The 24,363-nt window shown below is 42.3% G+C and overlaps 2 protein-coding genes across 5 annotated transcripts in view; both read left to right on the top strand.

The window, feature by feature from the left end:
- Nucleotides 1–24,363, top strand: part of LOC132901310 (zinc finger protein 850-like) — an 808,362-nt gene that overhangs the window by 660,720 nt on the left and 123,279 nt on the right. The gene's annotated exons all lie outside the window — the stretch shown is intronic.
- LOC132901325 (uncharacterized) lies at nucleotides 424–9,186 on the top strand. 4 transcript variants are annotated; one of them, XR_009656839.1, is made up of 5 exons: nucleotides 424–1,261; nucleotides 1,833–2,085; nucleotides 3,104–3,195; nucleotides 3,742–6,846; nucleotides 8,947–9,186. XR_009656839.1 is itself a non-coding variant. In XM_060943641.1 (5 exons), the coding sequence occupies exon 5, from the start codon at nucleotides 7,034–7,036 to the stop codon at nucleotides 8,429–8,431; it is 1,398 nt and encodes a 465-aa protein (XP_060799624.1). In that variant the 5' UTR covers nucleotides 424–1,261; nucleotides 1,833–2,085; nucleotides 3,104–3,195; nucleotides 3,742–3,864; nucleotides 4,493–7,033; the 3' UTR covers nucleotides 8,432–9,186. The 4 variants fall into 4 exon arrangements, 3 of the variants coding, with proteins under 3 accessions (XP_060799624.1, XP_060799625.1, XP_060799623.1); XM_060943641.1 differs by having other exon boundaries at nucleotides 3,742–3,864; nucleotides 4,493–9,186; XM_060943642.1 differs by having other exon boundaries at nucleotides 3,742–3,864.

The following is a 24,363-nucleotide window of genomic DNA, read 5'->3' on the forward strand; positions in this document are numbered from 1 at the left end:
AATTTGCTCAATCTGCTGGGACTCCAGTGAGGAACAAATACTCATCTATCAGGAACCCTTTGAAGAAGTGCTAGGTTCTCCTAATGAGCAGACGAGAGAGTACTTCAAAACCACTTCCATCATCAGTTTCTTTCGCCAGCTAAACCTGTATGGTTTCAGAAAAGTGCACCCAGATCATGACAGCTCAGAGAAGCAGCAACTCGGCAAAGCTTTCACCTTGGCCCAGCGGCATCACTTTCACAACGAGTGCTTCAGACGGGCTAACCCAGAGCTTCTGGTCAAACTAAAGCGACTCATGCCTGGCAAATATAGCTGCAAGCAGCAATGTGGGGCCAAGCAGCCACATGCTAAGAGATTGATGTTATGTTGGAGAGATGGTCATAACTTGTGCTGACCTTGAAATTTTTAAATGACCATCAGTGGGGCATCCAACAGTGTGATCAGGCATTGGAATTTTGTTTCTAACCAAAACACATGAGATATGAGCCAAAACACAGTTTTACAAATTATAGCGCCCCCTATTGGTCGATTTGCACCAAATTTGGTGTGGACCCTTCTGGAGGGGTGTGGCTTTATGTCGTTAAGTTTGGTGGAGATATGTCAAAGGGCTGCCGAGATATGAGCTCACTTCCTGTTTGGCGTCTTCGCCACTAAATTTGATAGTTTTATCAATCGTTCCAAAAAATAGACCCTATATGCACCATAGTCTGAAGATGGTCCATGTCAATTTTCATGAAAAACGGTCAAAAATATAGGAGAAGTAGCATTTTATTCAATTTTTAAAAAATCCAAAATGGCGGAAAATCTACCCAGGCGGAAAATGACGTCATAGGGTGCATTGGAATCGGCTTGGCCCAAGGATTCCAGGGATACCAAGTTTTTGAGAATCGGTTGAACAGTTCAAAAATTGTGAGCAAAAATGTCAAACTTTGACCAGTTGGTGGCACTAGCGAGTTTGAGGTGGCAACATGAAATTTACTGAGAAGAATCATGAAACTGTCCAAAATCAGTGTGCTAAAGTTCATAGCTTTTTACCATACAGTTCTATAGGCTGCCATAGACATCCTATACAGAAGAAAGATGCTTGAAATAATAATAATAATAAGAAGAAACCATAGAAACACTAGTGGTGCCTGCAGCTCCGCTGCTTGGCCCCTAACAAGGCCAAGATTGCTGCTGGGATAAAGGTGACCAACAAGTCAACAAAGTGTTTATCAGATGGTGAATTCACCCAAGGAAAACTCTGCTGCGATGAAAAATGGTTGGTAGTTTAAAATATGTATTTACTCATCTACATCGTTTCGGTATAATCGCCAAATGTGTGGTCTTGCATCTTGAATGAATCATCTGGTGTGTGCATTCTTATGATTAAAATACAAAAAAATCGATTAAATCTGTCTGTCTGTGGCCCACATTTTTAAACTTGGTTAAGATGTGAAAATCCTCGAGTGTGCATGAGACTTAAGATAACAGATAAGAAAGTGGACTAAATTCCTTGAAAGGGGCATGCATGCTTCACGATTAACTCCACCCGTTATGCCAACAAATATTGCAAATCAAGAGGGATCACCTTCCACACGCAAGTATTCTAGTTGAAAACATATTTTTGGGTTATTTATGGTATTTTTTAATGATATTTATGATAGTTTGGGTGTGGAGATTTTCATATGGTACACCGATAAAGGGCTATCAATAAAAAGTTTGGACACCCCTAAAACTACTGTTTCACTAATCGGAGCATAGCCCAGCTAGCTAAGTTTTTGGTCTCTAGCAATCATCTGAATTTTTAGTACTTTTTATTCATTAATATCTGCCCTGTCTCTGTGTTTTAGTTTTGGTTGAGGAAACTCCTCATAACCATCATGGTGATGGCTCACAGAATGTGACCGATTGTGACAGAACATCTGAACCCTCCCAAGCATCTGTAATGGGCCATGGTGATCCAGGCTCTGGGTTCCACCACTTCCCGATGAACTCAGTGTTCACGCCAATCCAGCTGCAGGCACATCCATGAGGGCTCACCAAGCTCAATGCCTGCTGGGACGTTCATACCTCATCGCTCACATTACGGATTTTACGCACCAGGTAATGAATAGTATGATAGTTTAATTCTTGTAAATCTACTATACATCCCGATCGCATGCTTCTGAAGCAAATACTGTGTTATGGTGTACTATTTTGATGTACACTTGCATGCATGCAATTTGGGATGTAGCCCAGTGTATTGTTTCTCAGCATCAGTGTTGGTGTTTCATATAAGCAGCAAGTACTGCGATGTCTTGCAAAACTGCTTTTTTTTTTTAACAAAATACGAGTGATTAATGCCATCTGGTGCTTGGCAGTATGTTTTTGGCTTTTGTTTGAACTCATTAATATGTTTTTTCATACTGAATATTTATTTTTTTAATGATAGAGGTGCTTCATGCACATGATTTCTGTTGATACCAATAATTTAACGGAGCCTTAATTTGGCCAACTAGTCTATCAGTCAGGCTTTATATTGTATGTGATCTCTTTCAGTTGTTTCTGACGCAACTATTTTAAAGCTTGATATGTCAGCAGGGATGGCACGGTGGTGTAGTGGTTAGCGCTGTCACCTCACAGCAAGAAGGTCCAGGTTTGAGCCCCGTAGCCAGCGAGGGCCTTTCTGTGCGGAGTTTGCATGTTCTCCCTGTGTCTGCGTGGGTTTCCTCCGGGTGCTCCGGTTTCCCCCACAGTCCAAAGACATGCAGGTTAGGTTAACTGGTGACTCTAAATTGACCAGACGGTAGGTGTGAGTGTGAATGGTTGTCTGTGTCTATGTGTCAGCCCTGTGATGACCTGGCGACTTGTCCAGGGTGTACCCCACCTTTCACCCGTAGTCAGCTGGGATAGGCTCCAGCTTGCCTGCGACCCTGCAGAACAGGATAAAGCGGCTAGAGATAATGAGATGAGATGAGATATGTCAGCACCGTTTGGCACAGTAGGCAGGAAATAAATAAGAGTGGCTCTAGGAGCTGTATTGTATTGTAATATTTTTTTCCCAGAATAATGCTTTAGTGAGATGGTGTTAATGTGTTACCAAATGGGAAGTCATTTATTAACTTTTTTTTTTTTTTTACAGGGTATCACTACTGTAGCCCAGGCTCCTTGGATTCAAACATGAACTTCAACCAACACCCAGCTGCCTCCAACGTTTACTGTGGATATTACCCTGTGAGTGCTGAGAAACTTTTTTTCAGATTGTGTACGAATCAGAAGAAATTGCCAGTCATTATTTGAGCCTGTGTATCCATATTAAGATTTGATGATACATGTTGTGTCATGGGCAGCATGGTGGTGTAGTGGTTAGCACTGTTGCCTCACAGCAAGAAGTATCCGGGTTCGAGCCCCGTGGCCGACGAGGGCCTTTCTGTGCAGAGTTTGCATGTTCTCCCCGTGTCTGCGTGGGTTTCCTCCGGGTGCTCCGGTTTCCTCCACAGTCCAAAGACATGCAGGTTAGGTTAACTGGCGACTCTAAATTGACCGTAGGTGTGAATGGTTGTCTATGTGTCAGCCCTGTAATGACCTGGCGACTTGTCCAGGGTGTACCCTGCCTTTCGCCTGTAGTCAGCTGGGATAGGCTCCAGCTTGCCTGCGACCCTGTAGAACAGGATAAAGTGGCTAGAAATAATGAGATGTGTTCTGAAGGGAATGTTGGGATGTCAAAAAAAGTGAAACCTTGATGTGCGTTGTAACACAATTTTACCCCTTATTGTCCAGTATTTCTTCTTTGGCTACCACCAATACACTGGTCAGAATCCAAACTGGCAAGCAGGCGAATCTGTAGATCTCAGGGAGAGTGACGTGATCCTGGAGAGTCTACTCAAACTGGCAGAACTGCAGGTCAGATTAATTGTTCCCCCTTAAAGAACACCCCTGAGTATCTGCATTAATAATGTACTCTGTATAATCTATGCTGTAATTACAGTACCAGTCAAAAGTTTGTGTACCCTGTGAGGGAATTTTAATGGATGAACATTATTATTCTCTGTGTTTCTGTATGTTGAACTAAAGTGGCTTAGTTACTAAGAAGAGATGTTTTTCCACATGCTGTAATCGCTTTTCTGTGACCTTGGTGGTAATAAGCAGGGAGCTTGAGCTCTCCCTAACTCGCATCCGCCTGCACATACCAGAGCACGCCAGGTGCACGCTTTAACAAAGCTTCATAGAAAATCTTGAGCCAATCACGTTAAGACACAAGCAGTGAGCGAATGCTTTCAGAGTATAATAGATAACATTCCTAAAACACAACTCGGAGTGCGCGTACTCTCGGCATCATCAGAAGTGATGTCTTCTTCTATTCTTCTCTTTCCTTTCCTATTTTATATATCTTTATATGATCTACTATAATAAATGACTGAAAAGACAACTGTTAAGCGTTCTGAAGTGTTTATTAGAAATTTCCATTACAATTTGGCGTCCCTGGGTGGGCCCTATGCGTCTGATCCTCGGACGATGGAACACTCCCAAGGCTACGGTGCGGAGCTGAGAACTCGGACGAGAGACCAGGCCATCAGGGCTCACCGAACCAGTAAGTGATAACTTTGCATTCTTGTGGAAACATTATTTAAAGAATGATACAAGAAATGGACAGAGATTTGTCTTAGTATTTAAAGAATGATATAAGAGGTGGACAGAGATTGTCCCAGTCAAGGAAGACTGATATAAGAGACGGACAGAAGTTTGTCTGAGCCCAGGAGGACTGCTAAGCTGTGATACCATCAATATGTTTGCAGACAACGGATAAAACACAATTTTGAGACAATAAACTGCGAGTAGTTTATTGGGTTGTGTAAGAGAATTATCCACCTAAGTGACGACTGGGTAATCGCTCACCTACTTGAGTAGGGGAAGTACAGGTGTGTGTTTCGACGGATTTACGTTCAGCGATTTGTGGGAATTGAATCTTGCTCCCTTTGTTCTGTGTGAACAACTGGCCTGTCTGGGGAACGGGATAGAGAGGTTCGATCGCGAAAACGCAAAGACACACCAGTGTGCACGCAAAATATTGATGAATTAACAGAGTACTGTCCTCCTCCAAATTCTGAAACAGAGAAACAGATTTTGTACACATGCGCTAGTTGTCTTTGAGGTTGTTGTGCTAAATGATACCTACTTTGGTTTAAGGCAAATGTCAGATAAATTGTTTACTAATAAGAACACACCTAAAAGATTGTGTCGCATTTTTGGACATAGTCCAACCTGCTCTTCTTGTGATCCTAATAAAAACTCAGCCATTGTTGTCATAACCTATTGATATAACAGTGTACAATGAGGAACAGAAACAGTAAGTTAGGGAAAGAAAAGAAAAAGCAAGTAAGTGTGAAGCTACATGTGCTATAATAAGAATTGGATGTTCCTATGACAGCCCAAACATCCAGTTTATGAAAACCTCGTATGGCGAGGATTATTTGGCACAGTTTGATATATGGGTAAAGGACTTAGGATTCCCTGGAAAGGGCAGTTTTAGTCCCAGGCAGATAGGACAGTTAGAAGAAAAGTTGAAACAGAAGGAAAAAGAAGAGTCTGCAGATAACGTTAAGTTCTTAGGGGACTGGAGGGCGTTTTCTGCATGGAAAGAAGAAACACTTGAGAGTACAAAAGAGAGAAACGACAGGCAGGGCTCTCACCCTCTTCTCAGTGTTTGAAATTTCAGATGGACCCTGACCTGGAGTCTGCCCCAACACCCTGACACACACTGCCTCCTCAGCGAGGCGGAGCATCACTCCCACAAGCGCTTCACCCACAGAAAGGGGGAGAAGTCGAGACAAAGGAAAAAAAAAACTGAGCCTCTGGAATCTCTCCCAGCCTACCAGCCACCTCCAGCATCAGCGCCTCTCAGCGCTTCTCCGTCACACACGAGATCCGGTCTTGCATATGGTGATGGAAAAGACACCCTCCTGGACCTGACCACGTGCTCACCAGTGGGTCCACAAGGCCATAATCTAAAGTCTGAAGTCCTTCATCTTCCAATGATGGAAGTGGCTGGAGCTGACGGCGTGCTTTTAGTCCATAGACCCTGGATGACAGCTGATATCAAGGAAAGCATGGCTTCTCTTCCCAGTGTGAGAGAGGTAGGAGGAAAGAGATTTGGTAATGAACTGTTGATATTTTGCAGAGAATTCCGACCGACCACCCATGAACTTCGCTGCCTAATCATGACCAAGATGGGTATAGATTGGAACAAAGTTTCCAAAGAGTGGCCGGAAGCTGACCAGCGAATGACTACACCAGACTGGAGCGTGGCTGGCAATGGTGAGTATAGAGATACCATCACTGCTCTCTGTGCTCGTCTGGACAGTACTTTTCCCTTGAACATAGACATTACTAAGATCAGTATGTGTAAGCAAGAAGATGTGAAGTGGTGTCAGCGTTTTTCGCCCATCTCACCGCCATGTATGAGAGAAAAAAAAAAAAACACAGTAGCCTGACCAGACCCGTGAACCTGGCTGCAGTGGAGGGCACTCCTGAGTCTCACCAAGATCGAGCAGTACGCTGTGCATGCAGAAAAGCTGCTGAAAGAGAAGAAGACAAAGTCGACACAAAGAGACCAAGATCTACACGCCGCCACTCTCACTCTTTTCCAGACTGTTCAGCCTGGAGAAAAAGGAACAAGAGGAGGAAGAGGTCGAAGTAGGGGCCAAGACAGGACAACCTGGAGTGACTCGTCCTGGATAAAAGGTGCAACCTGCTACAACTGCAATCAAAAGGGACACATTGCTCGAAATTGTCTCCACAGTAACAGGCAGAAGCCCCGTGAGGAGTACAGCAAAGCAGACTGATGGGCAGACTCTGGGAATGGGCCCCACACAGAGAACAGGGGAGGTAACATACACACACACACCTGATGATACACATACACATAGACAGGAGCATTCACATAACATTAAACACATTAGTAGCAGCACCTGCATGCAACAGCAAGACTACACAGAAACGCCCGATACACCAGTCCAAATAAATACATCTGAAGTTGCATTAAGTTTGTTAAAATACACAACTACTCCCTTGTATGCCCCTCACTGTGTGTGGGCATGTGTTAGCCTTTTTAGTAAATTCTGGAGCAGCACACTCAGTGATACAACACGGGGTACTTCCAGTAGACCCACCACTCAGCTCAAATTCTATTCAGACGATGGGCATCTCAGGACGACCTGTAACCGAAACTTTCTCAGTCAACCTCCTGTGTAAAAGCGAGGGAGGAATAGTTACGTCCCACTCATTCCTCATCTCACATACATGTCCAGTAAATTTGTTAGCACATGATTTAATGTGCAAATTAGAAGTAAATCTCACATCCACTCCAGATGGACTAACTATTGAAGTAAGTGAAATGTGCGGTGTGCAGTATGGGTTTGGAAGCCCCCTGTATGTGTATGTCTGGCAGCTCTGCTCAGATCAGCTCACACAAACTCCAAAACACCTTGTACAGCTCGCACACTTGAACACCTCATCAGTTGACACAGATTATATGAAAGAGGAAGATTTGCATTGTACAGCACATGTTCACCAAGGGCAAGATGTAGAGTTTGAAAAGACTTGGTTTGCAGACCCCCATGCACGTGAAAGATTGACCCTCAAACTATGTATTGGTCTAAACATTATTGCGCTGTGCAGGTCCATTTTACTCGTTGTCCAAACAGCTGCATCAATGTTCATCGCAGTGTTCTCAAACGTTATATGCAGCCTTGTGTCAGAGGACCTTGAGATCGGCTGCTGCCAACATGATTTCTTTGACATCATTAATTCTATATCCCATGTCTCATTACCAAGGCCACGAGCCGCCCATTGGAAAGACGTGGGGAAGTGGGTCAGGAAATGTGCAGTCGATGGCAATGAGTGGTACCAAACAGAGGACCCTAGTGTGTTGTTTTGTCAAAGGCTTGGGGTCTACAAACAAAGTCATGCTATGTGTGTGTATGTTAAGCGCAGCGTAATATTAGCCACTGATGACCAGGGTCCTGGGGACCCTGGCCATAGTGGCCTGTTTGTCTCTGTTTCCACAGGCATAACTCCAGCAGAGGTGCACCCCAAATTGGCGGGAGTTCCAAATTCCGTTTGGGCAAAGGGTAGACATGATGTGGGCCTAATAAAGAATGCTGAACCAGTGGTGATCACCCCCAAATCAGATTTCAGTCCTAAACAGACCCAGTACCTACTCAAACCAGAAGCAATCGCAGGTATAAGACCGGTCTTTGATTCGTTGCTGAAGGCAGATGTAATTGTCCCTTGCCAGGACTCTCCAGTGCGCACTCCTATTTTTCCAGTTAAGAAGGCAAGAAAACCGTCCCAGCCCGATGAGTGGAGGTTTGTCCAAGATCTGCAAGCAGTCAATGCTGCGGCTGTCCCACGCGCGCCTGACATCCCTAAAGAGCGCTCTGCAGACCACACCCACTCTGGGACTGCCTGACCCCAATAAACCATTTGTTCAAACTGTCGATGAAAAGAAGGGTTTTATGACCTCTGTTCTTTTGCAGAAACATGGGGATAGATTGAGACCTGTAGCTTACTTCTCCAGCAGGGTGGATCCAGTGGCGGCTGGACTTCCTGTTTGCCTGCGTGCAGTTGCTGCAGCTGAAAAGGCGGTAACTGCCTCCAGAAATATTGTGGGGTATTCTAACCTCACCCTTTGGTCCCATATGCTGTCTCCCTGCTTCTGTATACACCAAACCCGCCCTCTGAGCACCAATACACGTCAAGAAGGGCAAGAGTTAACTCGGTAACATTACTGAGGCACTGAACAAGATGCGCAAGGTTGCTGAACAATTACGAGCAGACAAACATGGAGGAGACAAAGACAGCTGGTGGCATTGGTTCAGTGGATGGAAGACACTGATTCTATCCACCATACCGGTCCTGGGCTTAGTGATTGTGATGCTATGTTTGCTCCCTGTTTTCTACCAATGTTGTATGTCTGTGTTTCAGAGGCAGCTGACAAATATTGGTTACCAGATGGTGAAAATAGACTCAGACGACTTACCTGACTGGCCTCCAAACCCACACGAAGACTATAACCCACCATTCGATGACATCAGCACAGTTGACATGAAACTAGCCCTAACTTAAAACACTTTCATTATGATTGTTTCCTGTTCTATTATTCCTGATCTATGTATATGGCTTGCTAGCATTCATTTAAGATGTCTGTCTTATAAAAACAGCTGTAACGGCCAAAGTATAATTCATATAGATGTGAATTACAATTTGTTACATGGTATATATAATTTCATTTGAGTGTGTAATTTCATATAAGTAGTTTATTTCATGATTAAGATGATGAATAATATGTGGCAAGGTTAAAAGAATTAGAATTAGAATCAGAATTCATATGTTAAGAATTAGAACTGTCTCACGCTTCTTAAGAATTCATATGTGAAGAATCAGAACAAGAATTAGAACTGTCTCACACTTCTCAAGAATTAGAATTCATTCAGCTATATAAGAACGGTCTCACGCTTCTCAGGGGAGATCTCGAGAAGCCGTGGAAGCGAACAGTTTTTCTTACCTGACTCTCTGACACTGACTCACCGACTCTCTGTATCTTAGAACCTTTGTAATTGTTAAACGAGGATTAAAGTTCAACTTTCAAGACGTTTCAAGTGGATTTATTGCAAGGCACACGGACACAGAGTGGAAACAGTTACTTTGGGTCAGAGACTTCGTCAGTGTAAGCTATAGCACTTTTCTCAAGGTCTCACTATGAACGAGCCTCTACACTAGTAAGAAAAACTCGCTCGACATCGGATTACAAAACGCTGGAGAGGTTCGCTGAAACTGGAAAGAAGATTCATCGAGGGATTTACTGAGGGACTTCTGAACTAGCGCGATCATGTGCTACACTCGTGGCTGGTGATTGACAAGTGGACGTGGCTGCAACGTGACTGTCGCAAGTGGAATCGGAACAAAAAACCGGACCGACGTTCAAAGCAACCATGACGGATGAAGAAGAAAAGCCGGTAAGCCTTCCAAGGGAAAAACGTCAGCGTAAACCAACACAAGTGTCATTGGAAAATAGTCTGCAGACAAGAATTGACTCCAGAAGAGCAAAGTTAAAGAAACTGACTGAGAAAAAAAACGAATTGCGCGATTTAATGGATAATGATGCAAACGTGGAAAATATAAAAAAGAAAGTGTATGAAGTATGAAGAGTATGAAGAGCTGATAGGAGAATTCAGTAAGATAAATGCTGAGGTCAAAGACCTGTTCAGTCAACTTGGATGCACAGAGAATATGAACGCAGATCAAAGTAATTGGTTTCAGACAAGATATGATGAGCAATGCAATTTTGTGCAAGAGGTTAGATCATGGATACAAGAGGCAATGCTTCGCATAGAAGAGTCTGAAAGAGTGAACAATGAGGTAAATCCTGAAGATAGCGTTTCAGTCGCATCCAGAAAGAGTAAAAAAGCCAAGTCTGTCTCTTCTGCTTCTGTAGTATCAGTTCGCGCTGAGCGCTTAAAAGTTGAAATGGAGAACGCCGCTTTGTTAACCGAGACAGCTGTGTTGAAACAGAAAAGGGCTTTGGAAGAGCAGGAGCTACGGCTCAAAGCGAAAAGGAAAAACAGAAAAGGGCTTTGGAAGAGCAGGAGCTACGGCTCAAAGCAAAAAAAGAAGAGTTGGAGGTACAAGCAAAGCTCGCTGCGTCGGATGCAAGATTAGCTGTGTTAAGAAAATATGAAGGCTCAGATGTGTCAAGCGGCTCTAAAGGCAGTAGAGTGGATTCACTGACGGCTACACGGAGACAACATGTCAGCCACAATAGGAGCAGTGGGGCTAGTAATGTATCAAAGCATAGCCATAGTAGTGGAATAGCTGCCGATGCAACGCCTGTTGTGCGACAAGAGCCTGTTACTTCAAAGGGCAATTCTGCAAACACAGATAACCTGGCTTCTGTCATGCAACGCCAAAATGAGATAACTGAGAGTCTAATAAAGCAACAAAAGCTACCTACATTGCCATCGCCGAATATTCCAGTTTTTAAAGGAGATCCAATGGAATACCATCTATTCATGAGAGCTTTCGAGCATTGCATAGAAAACAAGACTGAAAACAGCAAAGATTGGCTTTATTATTTGGAACAGCACGCAAGTGGTCAGCCTAATAGCTTAGTACGCAGCTGTTTTCATATGGACCCTGAACGGGGCTACCCAGAAGCCAAGAAATTATTAAAGGAGCGCTTTGGTGACAAATATAAGATCTCGATGGCGTACCTGGACAAGGCTTTAAATTGGCCTACTATCAAGTCGGACGACGCTAAGGCACTTGAAGCATATGCTCTGTTTCTGATCAACTGTAATAATGCAATGTCGGATCTAGAGTACTTGGATGAGATGGAGAATGCCGCGAACATGCGCACAGTTATCTCCAAGCTCCCATACGGGCTGAGGGAGAAATTCAGGAGTGTCGCCATTGACATTCAGAAGAAAGATCATCGAACAAAGTTCCAAGACGTGGTGTCATTTGTAACCAAACAGGCTGAGATGGCAGCACACCCTGTGTTTGGTGAAATCTCAGGTCAAACAAAGCGCCAACCTGAAAAATCAGCTCGCAAGAAAACCATCATAACGCTAGCCACTGAAGCTAAAGAGCAGAGGGTAGTGAAAGATGTTGCTGGTGCCGAGAACAAGAAAGCTAAAGAGAAGAAACCAGACATGAACATGGCTTTCGTGAAACCGTGCATCTTCTGTCAGGGAGAGCATACCATGGAACAGTGCAAGAAACTTCAAAAAAAGCTGCACAAAGAAAAATTGGAATTCCTTAAGAGTAAAGGACTCTGCTACAGCTGTCTTATAGGAGGACACATGATCAGTGCCTGTGAAGAAAAGAAGAGCTGTGAGATGTGTTCAGCTAAACACCCTACACTGTTACACATAAAGCAGAAACCTAAAGACATACCAAAGGAAGACACTTCAAGGGAGGAACCAAAAAAGGAGTCTTTACAGGAAGAACAAACTGTGGTCAGTGGATTCGTGGATGCAGGGGAAACTTGCTCTCAGATGGGGGCCGGGGGTGCAGGAATCATCCTCGCCATCGTTCCGGTGAGAGTGAAGGCAAAGAAAGGCAACAAGGTGCTGACCTGTTATGCATTCCTGGATCCAGGGAGCAATGCCTCCTTTTGCACTAACAAGCTAGCCAACAACCTTAACCTGCAAGGAAAAAATGTGAACATCCTACTTACTACTATGGGAGACCAAAAGACCGTCTCGTGCAAGGTGTTGCCAGACCTAGAAGTCAGCAGTCTGGAGGGGGATGACTTTGTCGGGCTCACTGGTGTGTTTACGCAAAGGGCCATACCTGCTAGTCAGGTGAATATCCCAACCCAAGAGGACGTGGATAGGTGGCTACACTTACGAGGTGTACGAATTCCATTGATCAAGGCGGGTATCGATCTTCTAATTGGGACTGATGTCCCAAAGGCTTTAGAGCCAAAAGAGGTAATCTGCAGCATGAAAGATGGGCCGTATGCAGTACGTACAGTCTTGGGATGGACAGTGACCGGGCCGCTGCGTGAGAACATCGGAAGCTGGTCAAAGGATGGATACCCACAGATCCAAATGAATCGGATATCGGTGGCTCGACTTGAAGAATTGTGTACCCAGCAATTCAAATATGATTTTCCAGAGAATGCTCAAGGAGAGCAGCTTGAGATGTCAAAGGAAGATCAACTGTTTATGGACAGAGTCACCACATCCACAAAACTGGTCGACGGTCACTACTCTATCGGATTGCCATTGAAGAACGAAGATGTGAAAATGCCTAACAATAGAGCAATGACGGAGCAACGAGCGCTCAACATGAAAAAGAAGCTTCAGAGAAACCAGACGTTCCGAGAGGAATACGTCAGCTTCATGAACCAGGTCATAGCCAAGGGATACGCCGTCAAGGTCCCAGACGAAGAGCTTAACAGGAGTGATGGAAAGGTGTGGTTTATTCCACATCATGCTGTCTACCACCCCAAGAAGCATAAACTTCGAGTGGTATTCGACTGCGGCGCTTCATATCAGGGAACCACACTTAATGAGCAACTACTGCAAGGGCCTGATATGACAAGCAGTCTGGTTGGAGTCTTAACATGATTTCGTCAGGAGCCAATCGCAGTTATGGCAGATGTGGAGGCCATGTTCCACCAGGTCAAGGTCCCATCTGAAGACGCAGACCTTCTCAGGTTTTTATGGTGGCCTGACGGGGATATCTCAAAGGAGCTGCAGGAGTACAGAATGGAGGTACACTTGTTCGGAGCCACCTCTTCACCCAGCTGTGCGAACTATGCGCTAAGATGTGCCGAGGACAACAGGAGTACTTTTGATGCAGCAGCTGTGGAGACAGTGTTGAACAATTTTTACGTCGACGATTGTCTAAAATCAGTTAACTCAGAACAGGAAGCGATCAAGCTACTCCACGACTTGACGGCCATCTGTCAAACAGGAGGCTTTAGACTGACAAAATGGACGACCAACAGTCGAAACGTGCTGTTAACCATTCTGCTTGAGGACCGAGCAACAGAAGTCAAAGATCTTGATCTCGACCAGGACTCACTCACCATCAAGAGAGCCTTGGGAGTGCAATGGTGCATCCGGTCAGATCATTTCAAGTTTCAGGTGAACATTGAGCAGAAGCCTTTTACCAGGAGAGGAATCCTGTCTACAATGAGCTCTGTCTATGATCCACTAGGAATGTTGTCACCAGTCATACTACCTGCTAGAAACATCTTGCAAGAATTGTGTAGACTAAGAACAGCCTGGGATGACACTGTGCCAGAACACCTCGCACAACAATGGACCAAGTGGACTGAAGAACCCCAACAGCTCACTGGCTTTGGAGTAACTCGATGCTTTAAGCCACCTGAATTTGGCAAAACTTCGCCGACGAATCAGCCCCCAGAGGATCATGGCTGATGGGAAGAATCGTAAAGACTGTGGAGGACGAACATGGAGTCGTCCGCAAGGTTCGAGTCAAGACGAAGATGAATGAACTTGAGTGGCCGATCACCAAACTCTGCCTGCTTCAAGAAGCAGAATGAAAAGGACTGTTAAGTACATTCAATGTTGTAATTGTTTCTAGGATAGAAAGCAATTAGGGACCAGGTATGTAATGGCCAAAGTAGAATTCATATAGATGTGAATTACAATTTATGTTAAATGGTATATATAATTTCATTTGAGTGTGTAATTTCATATAAGTAGTTTATTTCATGATTAAGATAATATGTGGCAAGGTTAAAAGAATTAGAATCAGAATTCATATGTTAAGAATTAGAACTGTCTCATGCTTCTTAAGAATTCATATGTGAAGAATCAGAACAAGAATTAGAACTGTCTCACACTTCTCAAGAATTAGAATTCATTCAGCTATATAAGAACGGTCTCATGCTTCTCAGGGGAGATCTCAAGAAGCCGTGGAAGCGAACGGTTTTTCTTACCTGACTCTCTGACACTGATTCACTGACTCTCTGTATCTTAGAACCTTTGTAATTGTTAAACGAGGATTAAAGTTCAACTTTCAAGACGTTTCAAGTGGATTTATTGCAAGGCACATGGACACAGAGTGGAAACAGTTACTTTGGGTCAGAGACTTCGTCAGCGTAAGCTATAGCACTTTTCTCAAGGTCTCACTACGAACGAGCCTCTACAACAGCCTTAGCATTATCCCTGTACACTGAATGACGTGTTAAGTCGAATCTCTCTGAGAACTCTTATCACTGAAACTGTGTACAGTTCTTTTCTTTCCTTTTAGCAATTTATCCTATAGGATAAAAAGGGGGGAATGTGAGGGAATTTTAATGGATGAACATTATTATTCTCTGTGTTTCTGTATGTTGAACTAAAGTGGCTTAGTTACTAAGAAGAGATGTTTTTCCACATGCTGTAATCGCTTTTCTGTGACCTTGGTGGTAATAAGCAGGGAGCTTGAGCTCTCCCTAACTCACATCCGCCTGCACATACCAGAGCACGCCAGGTGCACGCTTTAACAAAGCTTCATAGAAAATCTTGAGCCAATCACGTGAAGACACAAGCAGTGAGCGAATGCTTTCAGAGTATAATAGATAACATTCCTAAAACACAACTCAGAGTGCGCGTACTCTTGGCATCATCAGAAGTGATGTCTTCTTCTATTCTTCTCTTTCCTTTCCTATTTTATATATCTTTATATGATCTACTATAATAAATGACTGAAAAGACAACTGTTAAGCGTTCTGAAGTGTTTATTAGAAATTTCCATTACAACCCCTACTCATTCACGGGGTTTTCTCTATTTTGACTATTTCCCACATTGTAGAACAATACTGACGACATCACAACTATGACATAACACATGGAACATGTATGGAATTATGTGGTAAAGTGTAAAAAAAAAAAAGTGTTTCATATTTTAGATTCTTCAAAGTAGTCACTGTTTATCTTGATTACGCTTTGTACACTATTGGCATTATCTTCACCGGCTTCATGAGGTCGTCACCTGGAATGCTCTTCAATTAACAGGTGTGCCTCGTCTAAAGTTAATTAGTGGACGAGTTTCTTGCCTTTTTAATGTGTTAGTTTAATGTGTTTTTAATGTGATAGGCTCCAGCTTGCCTGCGACCCTGTAGAACAAGATAAAGCAGCTAGAGATAATGAGATGAGATTTTGCATTCTTTGTCTCGTCCTGGGAATTGACCATGTCTCAGTTAAAAATAAATAAATAAAAATAATAATAAACTCAGTTACCATGAACCCTGTTTTGAATATCTCCTTTCCAAATGAATGTCTCGTCTCATCTCATCTCATTATCTCTAGCCGCTTTATCCTGTTCTACAGGGTCGCAGCCAAGCTGGAGCCTATCCCAGCTGACTACGGGCGAAAGGCGGGGTACACCCTGGACAAGTCGCCAGGTCATCACAGGGCTGACACATAGATACAGACAACCATTCACACTCACGGTCAATTTAGAGTCACCAGTTAACCTAACCTGCATGTCTTTGGACTGTGGGGGAGACCGGAGCACCCGGAGGAAACCCACGCCGACACAGGGATAACATGCAAACTCCACACAGAAAGGCCCTCGCCGGCCACGGGGCTCGAACCCAGACCTTCTTGCTGTGAGGCGACAGCGCTAACCACTACACCACCGTGCCACCCCAGAATGCAAAATGAATCCAGTATTAAGTGGAAAGAACTTGGAATTCCATTTGTATTTGTGATTTGTGTCCTAGATCCTCCATTGTTCCACTTTTGGATCATTGCTGAAAAGGATTGCTCTTGAAACCTGCATTCCCTGAAAGGAGTCCTCTGTGATTTGAAGTCTAGACTCAGTGTGCTCTTCATTCTCAGCTGGATGCTTGACATCACAAGATGGTGTTGCCCACCTTTCGACTAACTATATCCTGCAGCTTGTGTTTAGTGACATCGAGAGTGTGTTGGTTTACATCGCTAAATTTTGTATGCCAAGGCAGGTATACTCAGCCCAAATGTGTGGATTCCCCAAAAACTGAATTTGTGAGAAAAAGATTAGCATTAACATGCTCCTGAAACATAGCTTCCTGTTTGAGATCACAACATGGCATTCGAGTAACCATGATGGGAAGCTTGGTCAAGGGGACTGGTGTCTGAGCAAAAGGGCCCTTGTTTCCAGAAGGATGACATTACAGAAAAGCAGTTATCACACTGAAATTGAGAATCGTATCCCTGGACCAAGGTATCCGATTGCATCTTGCTCTGTGTTCAATCAAGGTACTTTTGTTTTAATTCATTTCCAGTTGCACAACAGCTGGAACATCGATATAACTCTGGGTACCATAGAAAGGACTAAAATCATTTAGAATTCAGTTCAAACCTTACTCCAGCACAATGGACATTTCAGTGTAGTGGTATATGCTCCTGTAAAAATTATTTGTGCTTTTGTCTTCAGAGATCCAAGTGATGTCTGTTAGCACTGGTGTAATTATAAAGCCAGCGGTCTCAAAAGTAGCCGGTCACCAGCGGCAAATCGCCGGCTATGGCTTGTTATGCCGCCGGCTATTGTCAGTCGAGTCACAAAATTTAATATTAAATATTTCTGACAGCAAAAAAAGTTGTGAACGTAAATTACATCCACTATGTCATGTATGTCCGTTGCCGCGTCAACTGTGTTTACATCCTCGACATGAGTGCAGCCATTACTGCCGCCTGTGTTGCCAGATTGTGTTTACATCCTCGACATGAGTGCAGCCATTGCCAGATTGGGCGGTTTCCCGCCCAATTTGGGCGGCTTTAAGTGCATTTTGGTGGGTTTTGAACATATTTTGGGCTGTAAAACGTCAGCAGTATCTGGCAACATATTTTTTTACTTAATACAAGAAATTAATGGATGCCAACATTTTTGCCAAAATGGTATTTTATTTTCCATTGTTTAGGCAGCTTCAGCATCATACTGTGAGATTCTGTTCAAATTGATTTTTTCTTCTATGAAGCCTGAGCCATTTATTTTATTAGTTTATAATTATTGTTTAATTTAGTCTTCAGGAGAGACTGACTGCACACAGTACTAGTATTAATATTTTTTTTCTTACATGAAAGCTGAGGCATTTATATTATATTTTAAGGTAACTTCATGTTGTGCTGTGAGGTTCTATGCACTTTAACTTTTGAACCAACAGGAGCATTTGGATAAGTAAAGCCTATTTTTCTGCATTTTTGTAGTCCTGGTAATTTTTTATATTGGTAAAGTTGTTTATAGGACCATTTCTCAGTGTCTGTTTTTTTAATCAATAGTTTTTCAGTAATAACTTAATATTTAACATATCACTCAATTTTAAACCCCCCCCCATGGGCTGCCCCTATAGTCTCCAAAATTTCTGTGGGAAACAACGCTAATCAAGCTTGAGCTAGACGACCCGCCTCAAATACCCGTCCCGAGTAAATGTTATCCCAATTTTAGATGGCCTGTTCCAAACCATCCCGCCCCATGAAAAATTTGTACTTGCATCTATCTATCTATCTATCTATCTATCTATCTATCTATCTATCTATCTATCTATCTATCTATCTATCTATCTATCTATCCCTGCATGCTTTGCGTGCATTATGTCTGCCGCTGGCAGACATTTTACCATTTTGCACCCTGCTGTAAATTATTTGTACCCTGCTATTCTCCCAAACTTTGAACCCCCTGTAAAGCAGTGCTGACCTCGAGAGTTTGTAGGTTCTTGTTGTGGAAATTGCTATGCTAATATGTATATACAAGAGGCAGAGTAATCCCGAAATTGCAAATTCTATGAAAAGGGGGATTACTTGAAAAATGTCCAAGCAAAACCACTCTCTGTTAGAGAAGATCAAGGGGTCCTCTGGGATTTGAAATTCTTAAAGTGCAAGTCTTATGAAAATGACATTGCTCCTGGAAATTGTACCTTATAAAAACGAGACATATTAAATAGTTCCATCCATCCATTATCTGTAGCCACTTATCCTATTCTACAGGATCGCAGGTGAGCTGCAGCCTATCCCAGCGGACTATGGGTGAGAGGCAGGGTACACCCTGGACAAGTCACCAGGTCATCGCAGGGCTGACTGTTGCCCCTTTTCCACCAAAGCAGTTCCAGGGCTGGTTCGGGGCCAGTGCTTAGTTTGGAACCGGGTTTTCTGTTTCCACTGACAAAGAACTGGCTCTGGGGCCAGAAAAAACGGTTCCAGGCTAGCACCAACTCTTTGCTGGGCCAGAGGAAAGAACCGCTTACGTCAACGGGGGGGTGGAGTTGTTAAGACCAACAACAATAACAAGACCGCGAAAGATCACCATTTTTAAGCGGCGAGAAGCCGCAGCTGTACAAACGCGAAGTCATCCATTATTATTATTATTATTGTTGTTGTTGCTGCTGCTGCTTCTTCCGTGTTGTTTTTGCTTCGATATTCGCACCAAGGTTTAAGCAAACGTAGCGACGTAATGACGTGGCACCACGAGCGATGGAAAAGCAAACTGGTTCTCAGGTGGCTCGCAAGTTGAACGAGTTGTGAACCAGCACCAGCACTGGCTCCGAACCAGCCCTGGAACTGATTTGGTGGAAAAGGGGTAACAGAGACAAACAACCATTCACACTCAGTCAATTTAGAGCCACCAATTAGCCTAACCTGCATGTCTTTGGACTATGGGGGGGAAACCCATGCAGACACAGGAAGAACATGCAAATTCCATACAGAAAGGCCCTCGCCAGCCGCTGAAACTCGAACCCAGGACCTTCTTGCTGTGAGGCAACAGTGCTAACCACCACGCCACCCCATATTAAATAGTTAACTTTCTAAATTGTATTTTAATACGAGACTGGGAACATGTTCTATTTCGTCGGTAAGTTTGGCTCTTTGAGTTTGCCATTACATGAACGCATTCCTGGCAAGTTACTGTTAATTCACAGGAAGTGACGTCATATTCGAAATGCTTGAAAGGTCGCAGCATTTCTGTCTTTGTCTGCTTTGCAAAGTGTAGCATGTTTTAACGATTTTTTTCTTTTCATAACAAAACTAAAACCAAAGCATGTCTCCTCAGAGGTGTGTCTGTCAAGGCTGTTCAAGTGAAGCTGATAAAAAAAAAAGGAGATTGTTGACCATTATAGCCCAAAGTCAGCAGGACACTTGCGGAATGAATGGGTTTGATTTGTACAGACAGAGAGGTAACTTCAAGCCGACAGGATGGTTTGGTGTCTGTTCCATACATTTTAACAAAGATAAATTTGTGAGGCAGATTCACACAGAAGGATCTGAGCTTCGTCTGGTACGTGGAGCAGTTCCTACCATCTGGAAACAGAAGTCAGAAGCTCCATCCCAAAGAGCTCACCACACAGCAACGGTCAAGCTTGCGTTTAGCCTGTTGCTTGAATTTATGAGTTGTCCTTAGTCTTTTATCCTTTTCATTGATAGCAGTTCTGAAGTTTTATACAAGGCTCAATAATGGCAGTAAATAGACACTTACTTTCCCTTTCAGTGCTGGAGCTGCAGGAGCAGGTGGCGCGGAACCGCCAAGAATTTGTTTGGATTCACCTCCAAAACTAAGTCGCTCATAAAACTACCAAACTTTTCTGGTTCTAACAGAACCAATTAGGACCATGTAGACCCTTTCTGTTTGATGTTACACCGTGAAGTATAGGGGTGTGTGTGTGTGTGTGTGTGTGTGTGTGTGGGGGGGGGGGGGTCAGCGCGCAATTACAGTTATTTATTTTCCCTAAAATCCCGATGCTGTAATTGAAGGTGGAAAGGCTGTTTCTGTTTGTGCCTGATGCAGTATTTGAAGGAGGAGGAGCTGCTATTTGTACTACAGTAGACACGGATGCTCCAGCTGTTCTGGCTATATCACACTCGGATGTGTGAGAATCTCTTTCAGAGCCTATAAAAACAGAATAAATGATGAGTTAGTTGAGAGAGATATGGCATATGCATTCATTTGATATTGAAATCATGTTTTTAGATGCAATATAACGTCATTCAGAAATACACAGGGAAGTTTATCAGAGTGATAAATTATAAATTAATCTTGCAATGGCTTTTTCCTTCACACCAATTCCGTGATTATTGTAGGGACTTTACCTTAAAATTTCAAACATGTTCGATTCACCTTAAAATCAGCTCTCTGTAAAGGGACACCTCAAGAAGATCATAGGGTTTGGAATTTTTGGGGAAAAAATCATGGTTGCAGAGATACAATGATTTTAGTAAAAAATAAACAAACAAAAAAACGGTAATAGCGCGCTGACCCCCCCCCCCCCCACCACCACCACCACCACCACCACCACCTTATGCTTACCAAGTGAGGTTATAAAGATGACAATTAGAAAGAGACACTGCTTTATCATAACTGTGAAAGTTGAACACCAAATCAGTAAAAAAAAAAAAAATTATATGTAAGCAAACGATGATTTGTACCATGTATTAATTTCTTGGGTTCCAGAAAACCGCTGGAACAGCTGTTGCTCACGAATGACTTGGCTTGTGGATTCGTCCACCTCTTTCTCTGTGGCTATAGGTTCTAAATTGTCCTCAGACAACCAACCAAAGATTGAGGATGAATTTGAAGAGCTTTCGTGTCTTTTTCAAAAGAATCAGCATACTTGCCAACTTTTCAAAATTCTCATGGGGGAGAAAAGTGCGTGAACGACATTTTCAGTTGGCCGAGGGTCTGATGCGTGGCTGAAACGATAAAAACAGTGGATCCCAATTAACTGCAAACCATTTGAAATTTATACAATTAAAGAGTTTTTGAATTGTTGATATTGTTCTATCAGTTCCTATTGGTTATGGGATTCAGGCATGAGAGAGCTCAGAGTGAAAAATCGGAAATAATACTCTTGTCTTGATTTTTAATATAATAACAATGAAAGGGAAGACTTAAATCAGATTTTGAGCTGAAAAATCTCATGCCTGAATATTGTATACATACAGAAGAGACTGACAGAAAATAACACAAGTGATGCTTTAGAAGAATGTTTATCATTTCTTCAAATAGTCACGGTGAATGAAAGTATTATTGGATTGCATCAAATGTGTTTTCCTTCTGTAAGCTCAGGTAAAAATACAGAGAACTATAATATATATAAATTAAATAAAATTTTAATAAGATTTAACTAAAATAGTAACAACTCAATTAAATAAATAATTGAGTACTACTAAAATGCATCTCTCTCACTAAACACTTTCCAACAGAATTTTTAAAAAGCTCTAGAAATCCTATCAAAATCCTGTTGGAATACAGCAAAGAATGTGCTCATTTGCAAACTTGGACTGAAAGTTTTCAAACAAAATGTAAAAATAGCACTATAAATACTACCATACTATCAAAATATACTCCACAAAGAAATTCACTTGAATGCAAAATTTTAGTACGATCAAAATCAATCACTTTCCAGATAATTTACTTGTAAACTTTCACTTAAAACTTTCAAACATAAATTCAAAAAAGCACTAAGACACTACCACACTATTCAAATACACTCACCAAACACATTCTCTGTCCTGCAAAATTTCACTAAACACTTTAGTAGTTGTACATTTTGTTTCTGAAATGGTATGGAAGACTAGTTTAATTTCACACTCGAATGTCCATTATATTCTGATTTAAGGTATCTTTACCTTAAAATGTGTAACTGGCTGGTCGAACATTTGCTTATCCATGGAAATTCATTCTCCCATGCAACCTGGGATTTGCGTTCAAATTTTTGCCGTTTGGTATTGGGTTTAGTGGCCATGATGAATGACTGCTTGTAAAAAATGTCAGACAGCCTGGGTGAATCCTACATTATGGAAGTGACTGTCGTTCTGTTCATTGATTGGTTAAAAATCAGTTGACGTCAGCAGTGTTTCTCATACGATTCTGATTGGACATAATCGGGAGTATTTCACTACGTTCAGACTGTAACCTGAAATGACCCATATCCGATTTGTTGTGAAATCCGATTTTTTTGTTAGGCCGTTCACATTACCAATTATATGAGACTTGTATGCGATCTCCAATATGAAAGGAAAATGACCCAAAAGTGTCCCGCATGCGCAAATTGACACGTAATAAGCACATCTACGTAATACGTAAACAAAAAAAGCACACTCTTCATGTTTAATGATTTTTTTGTTTGTTTGTTTGTTTGTTTGTTTGTTTAATTATCTGGTTAAAGTGTGAGGTCTCGTGCATGTTTTTGTTTCTGAACTGAAATGAAAATGTGTAGCCTGGTAACGAGGGTTGACTCCTAAATGTCTCTCTAATTTCTATATAAGTGCACTACATGTTACTAGGAAGTAATGGATTTTTAAACTCTATATAGTGCACTCGAGCTTCAGTAGGCAGTCATTTGGGATACGGCCGCTGTATTACCAAACTCTTAATTCAGGCTTAATAATTTGCACATATTTATTTCGTCATATTAATAAACTTTTTCTACATTTTTATAAATATTTATTTAGATTGTTTATAGCCAGCTGAATTCTGCAACTTCTCTCAGCGCTGGCTCAAGGTGCATAAACACCAGTGCAGTTTGCGATGGAGATGCGGTGAGACCTGGCGATGTGTTTTTTGTGGCAGCGGCAGAGCTCGCACAATAATCTGATTAATGTGGGCAGCAGACTAATGAGACCGAAAGTGTCAAATTACTGGAAATTTCCAGAACAATCTTATAATCTTGTAATTCAGGATGGTTTAAGTTATAAATCAGTTATAGAGACTGTTTTATTTAATCAGGCTAACAGATCAACATCCAGGTCCCTACCAAATCCACCATTAGCTTGATCAATTCTATAAAAGTCTATTTAAATTCAGAAAACTGTACAAATGTTGTTGTTTTCCACTAAAGAGGCGGGATTAGCCAACGCAGAATAGTGACGTTTGTCTCTTGTTGATGACGTGTAGGTCGCATGAATGCGACCTGTCCGGTCAGACTGCAGTCGCATGTGAAAATAACGGATATGCATCGGATTAAGGACCACATATCCAAGCGGCCTGGGTTGCATGTGAAAAAATCGGATCTGTGTTGTTCAGATTGTCAATAACAAATCGGATACAGGTCGCATATGGGCAAAAAAATCGGATATGGGTCATTTCAGGGTGCAGTCTGAACGTAGTCTTTTTAACTTAGCGGTAGGGATTTCCCCAAACCGGGAGATTATCCAGTTTTTTAACAAATATGATTGGGGAGGTGGGAGACGGAGGCTAAAATCGGGAGCCTCCCGCAGAAATTGGGAGGGTTGGCAAGTATGAATCAGTATCAAGAATGCAAGCCACTGGAGAGAACAGTATAGAATCCGTGTGAACACAAAAGAAGGCAGCGGTGCAAATGATGTCACACATGCAGCGCCACTGACCTGAAAATTGCTGCGATCTAATTATGGCGGATAAGCTTTTAGTGATTTTTGGAACAGAATTCAGATGCAAAAAAATTTTTTTTCAAATCAAATTTTTATTTATCCGTGAACTTTACAACCTATTTGAGCATATCACACACAGAAAACCTGGGATTTTCTGATGTAATTTTCATTAGACTAGCACTTTAACATAGAACAAGTTCTCTTCAAGATGGGTATGGGCCAGTTCTGCAATTTTGGACCTGGAGATTATTGTGGTATCTTTGCAGCTTCAATAATATAATGCACTATGCATCTTTATCATCGGCGTCGCCAAAGCCATTTTACTGGGGCACATGCCCCAGTATATACAGTGGTGCTTGAAAGTTTGTGAACCCTTTAGAATTTTCTATATTTCTGCATAAATATGACCTAAAACGTCATCAGATTTTCACACAAGTCCTAAAAGTAGATAAAGAGAACCCAGTTAAACAAATGAGACAAAAATATTATACTTGGTCATTTATTTATTGAGGAAAATGATCCAATATTACATATTTGTGAGTGGCAAAAGTATGTG

This window comes from Neoarius graeffei, chromosome 17 (assembly GCF_027579695.1).
Source record: "Neoarius graeffei isolate fNeoGra1 chromosome 17, fNeoGra1.pri, whole genome shotgun sequence".
NCBI classification, from domain to species: Eukaryota; Metazoa; Chordata; class Actinopteri; order Siluriformes; family Ariidae; genus Neoarius; species Neoarius graeffei.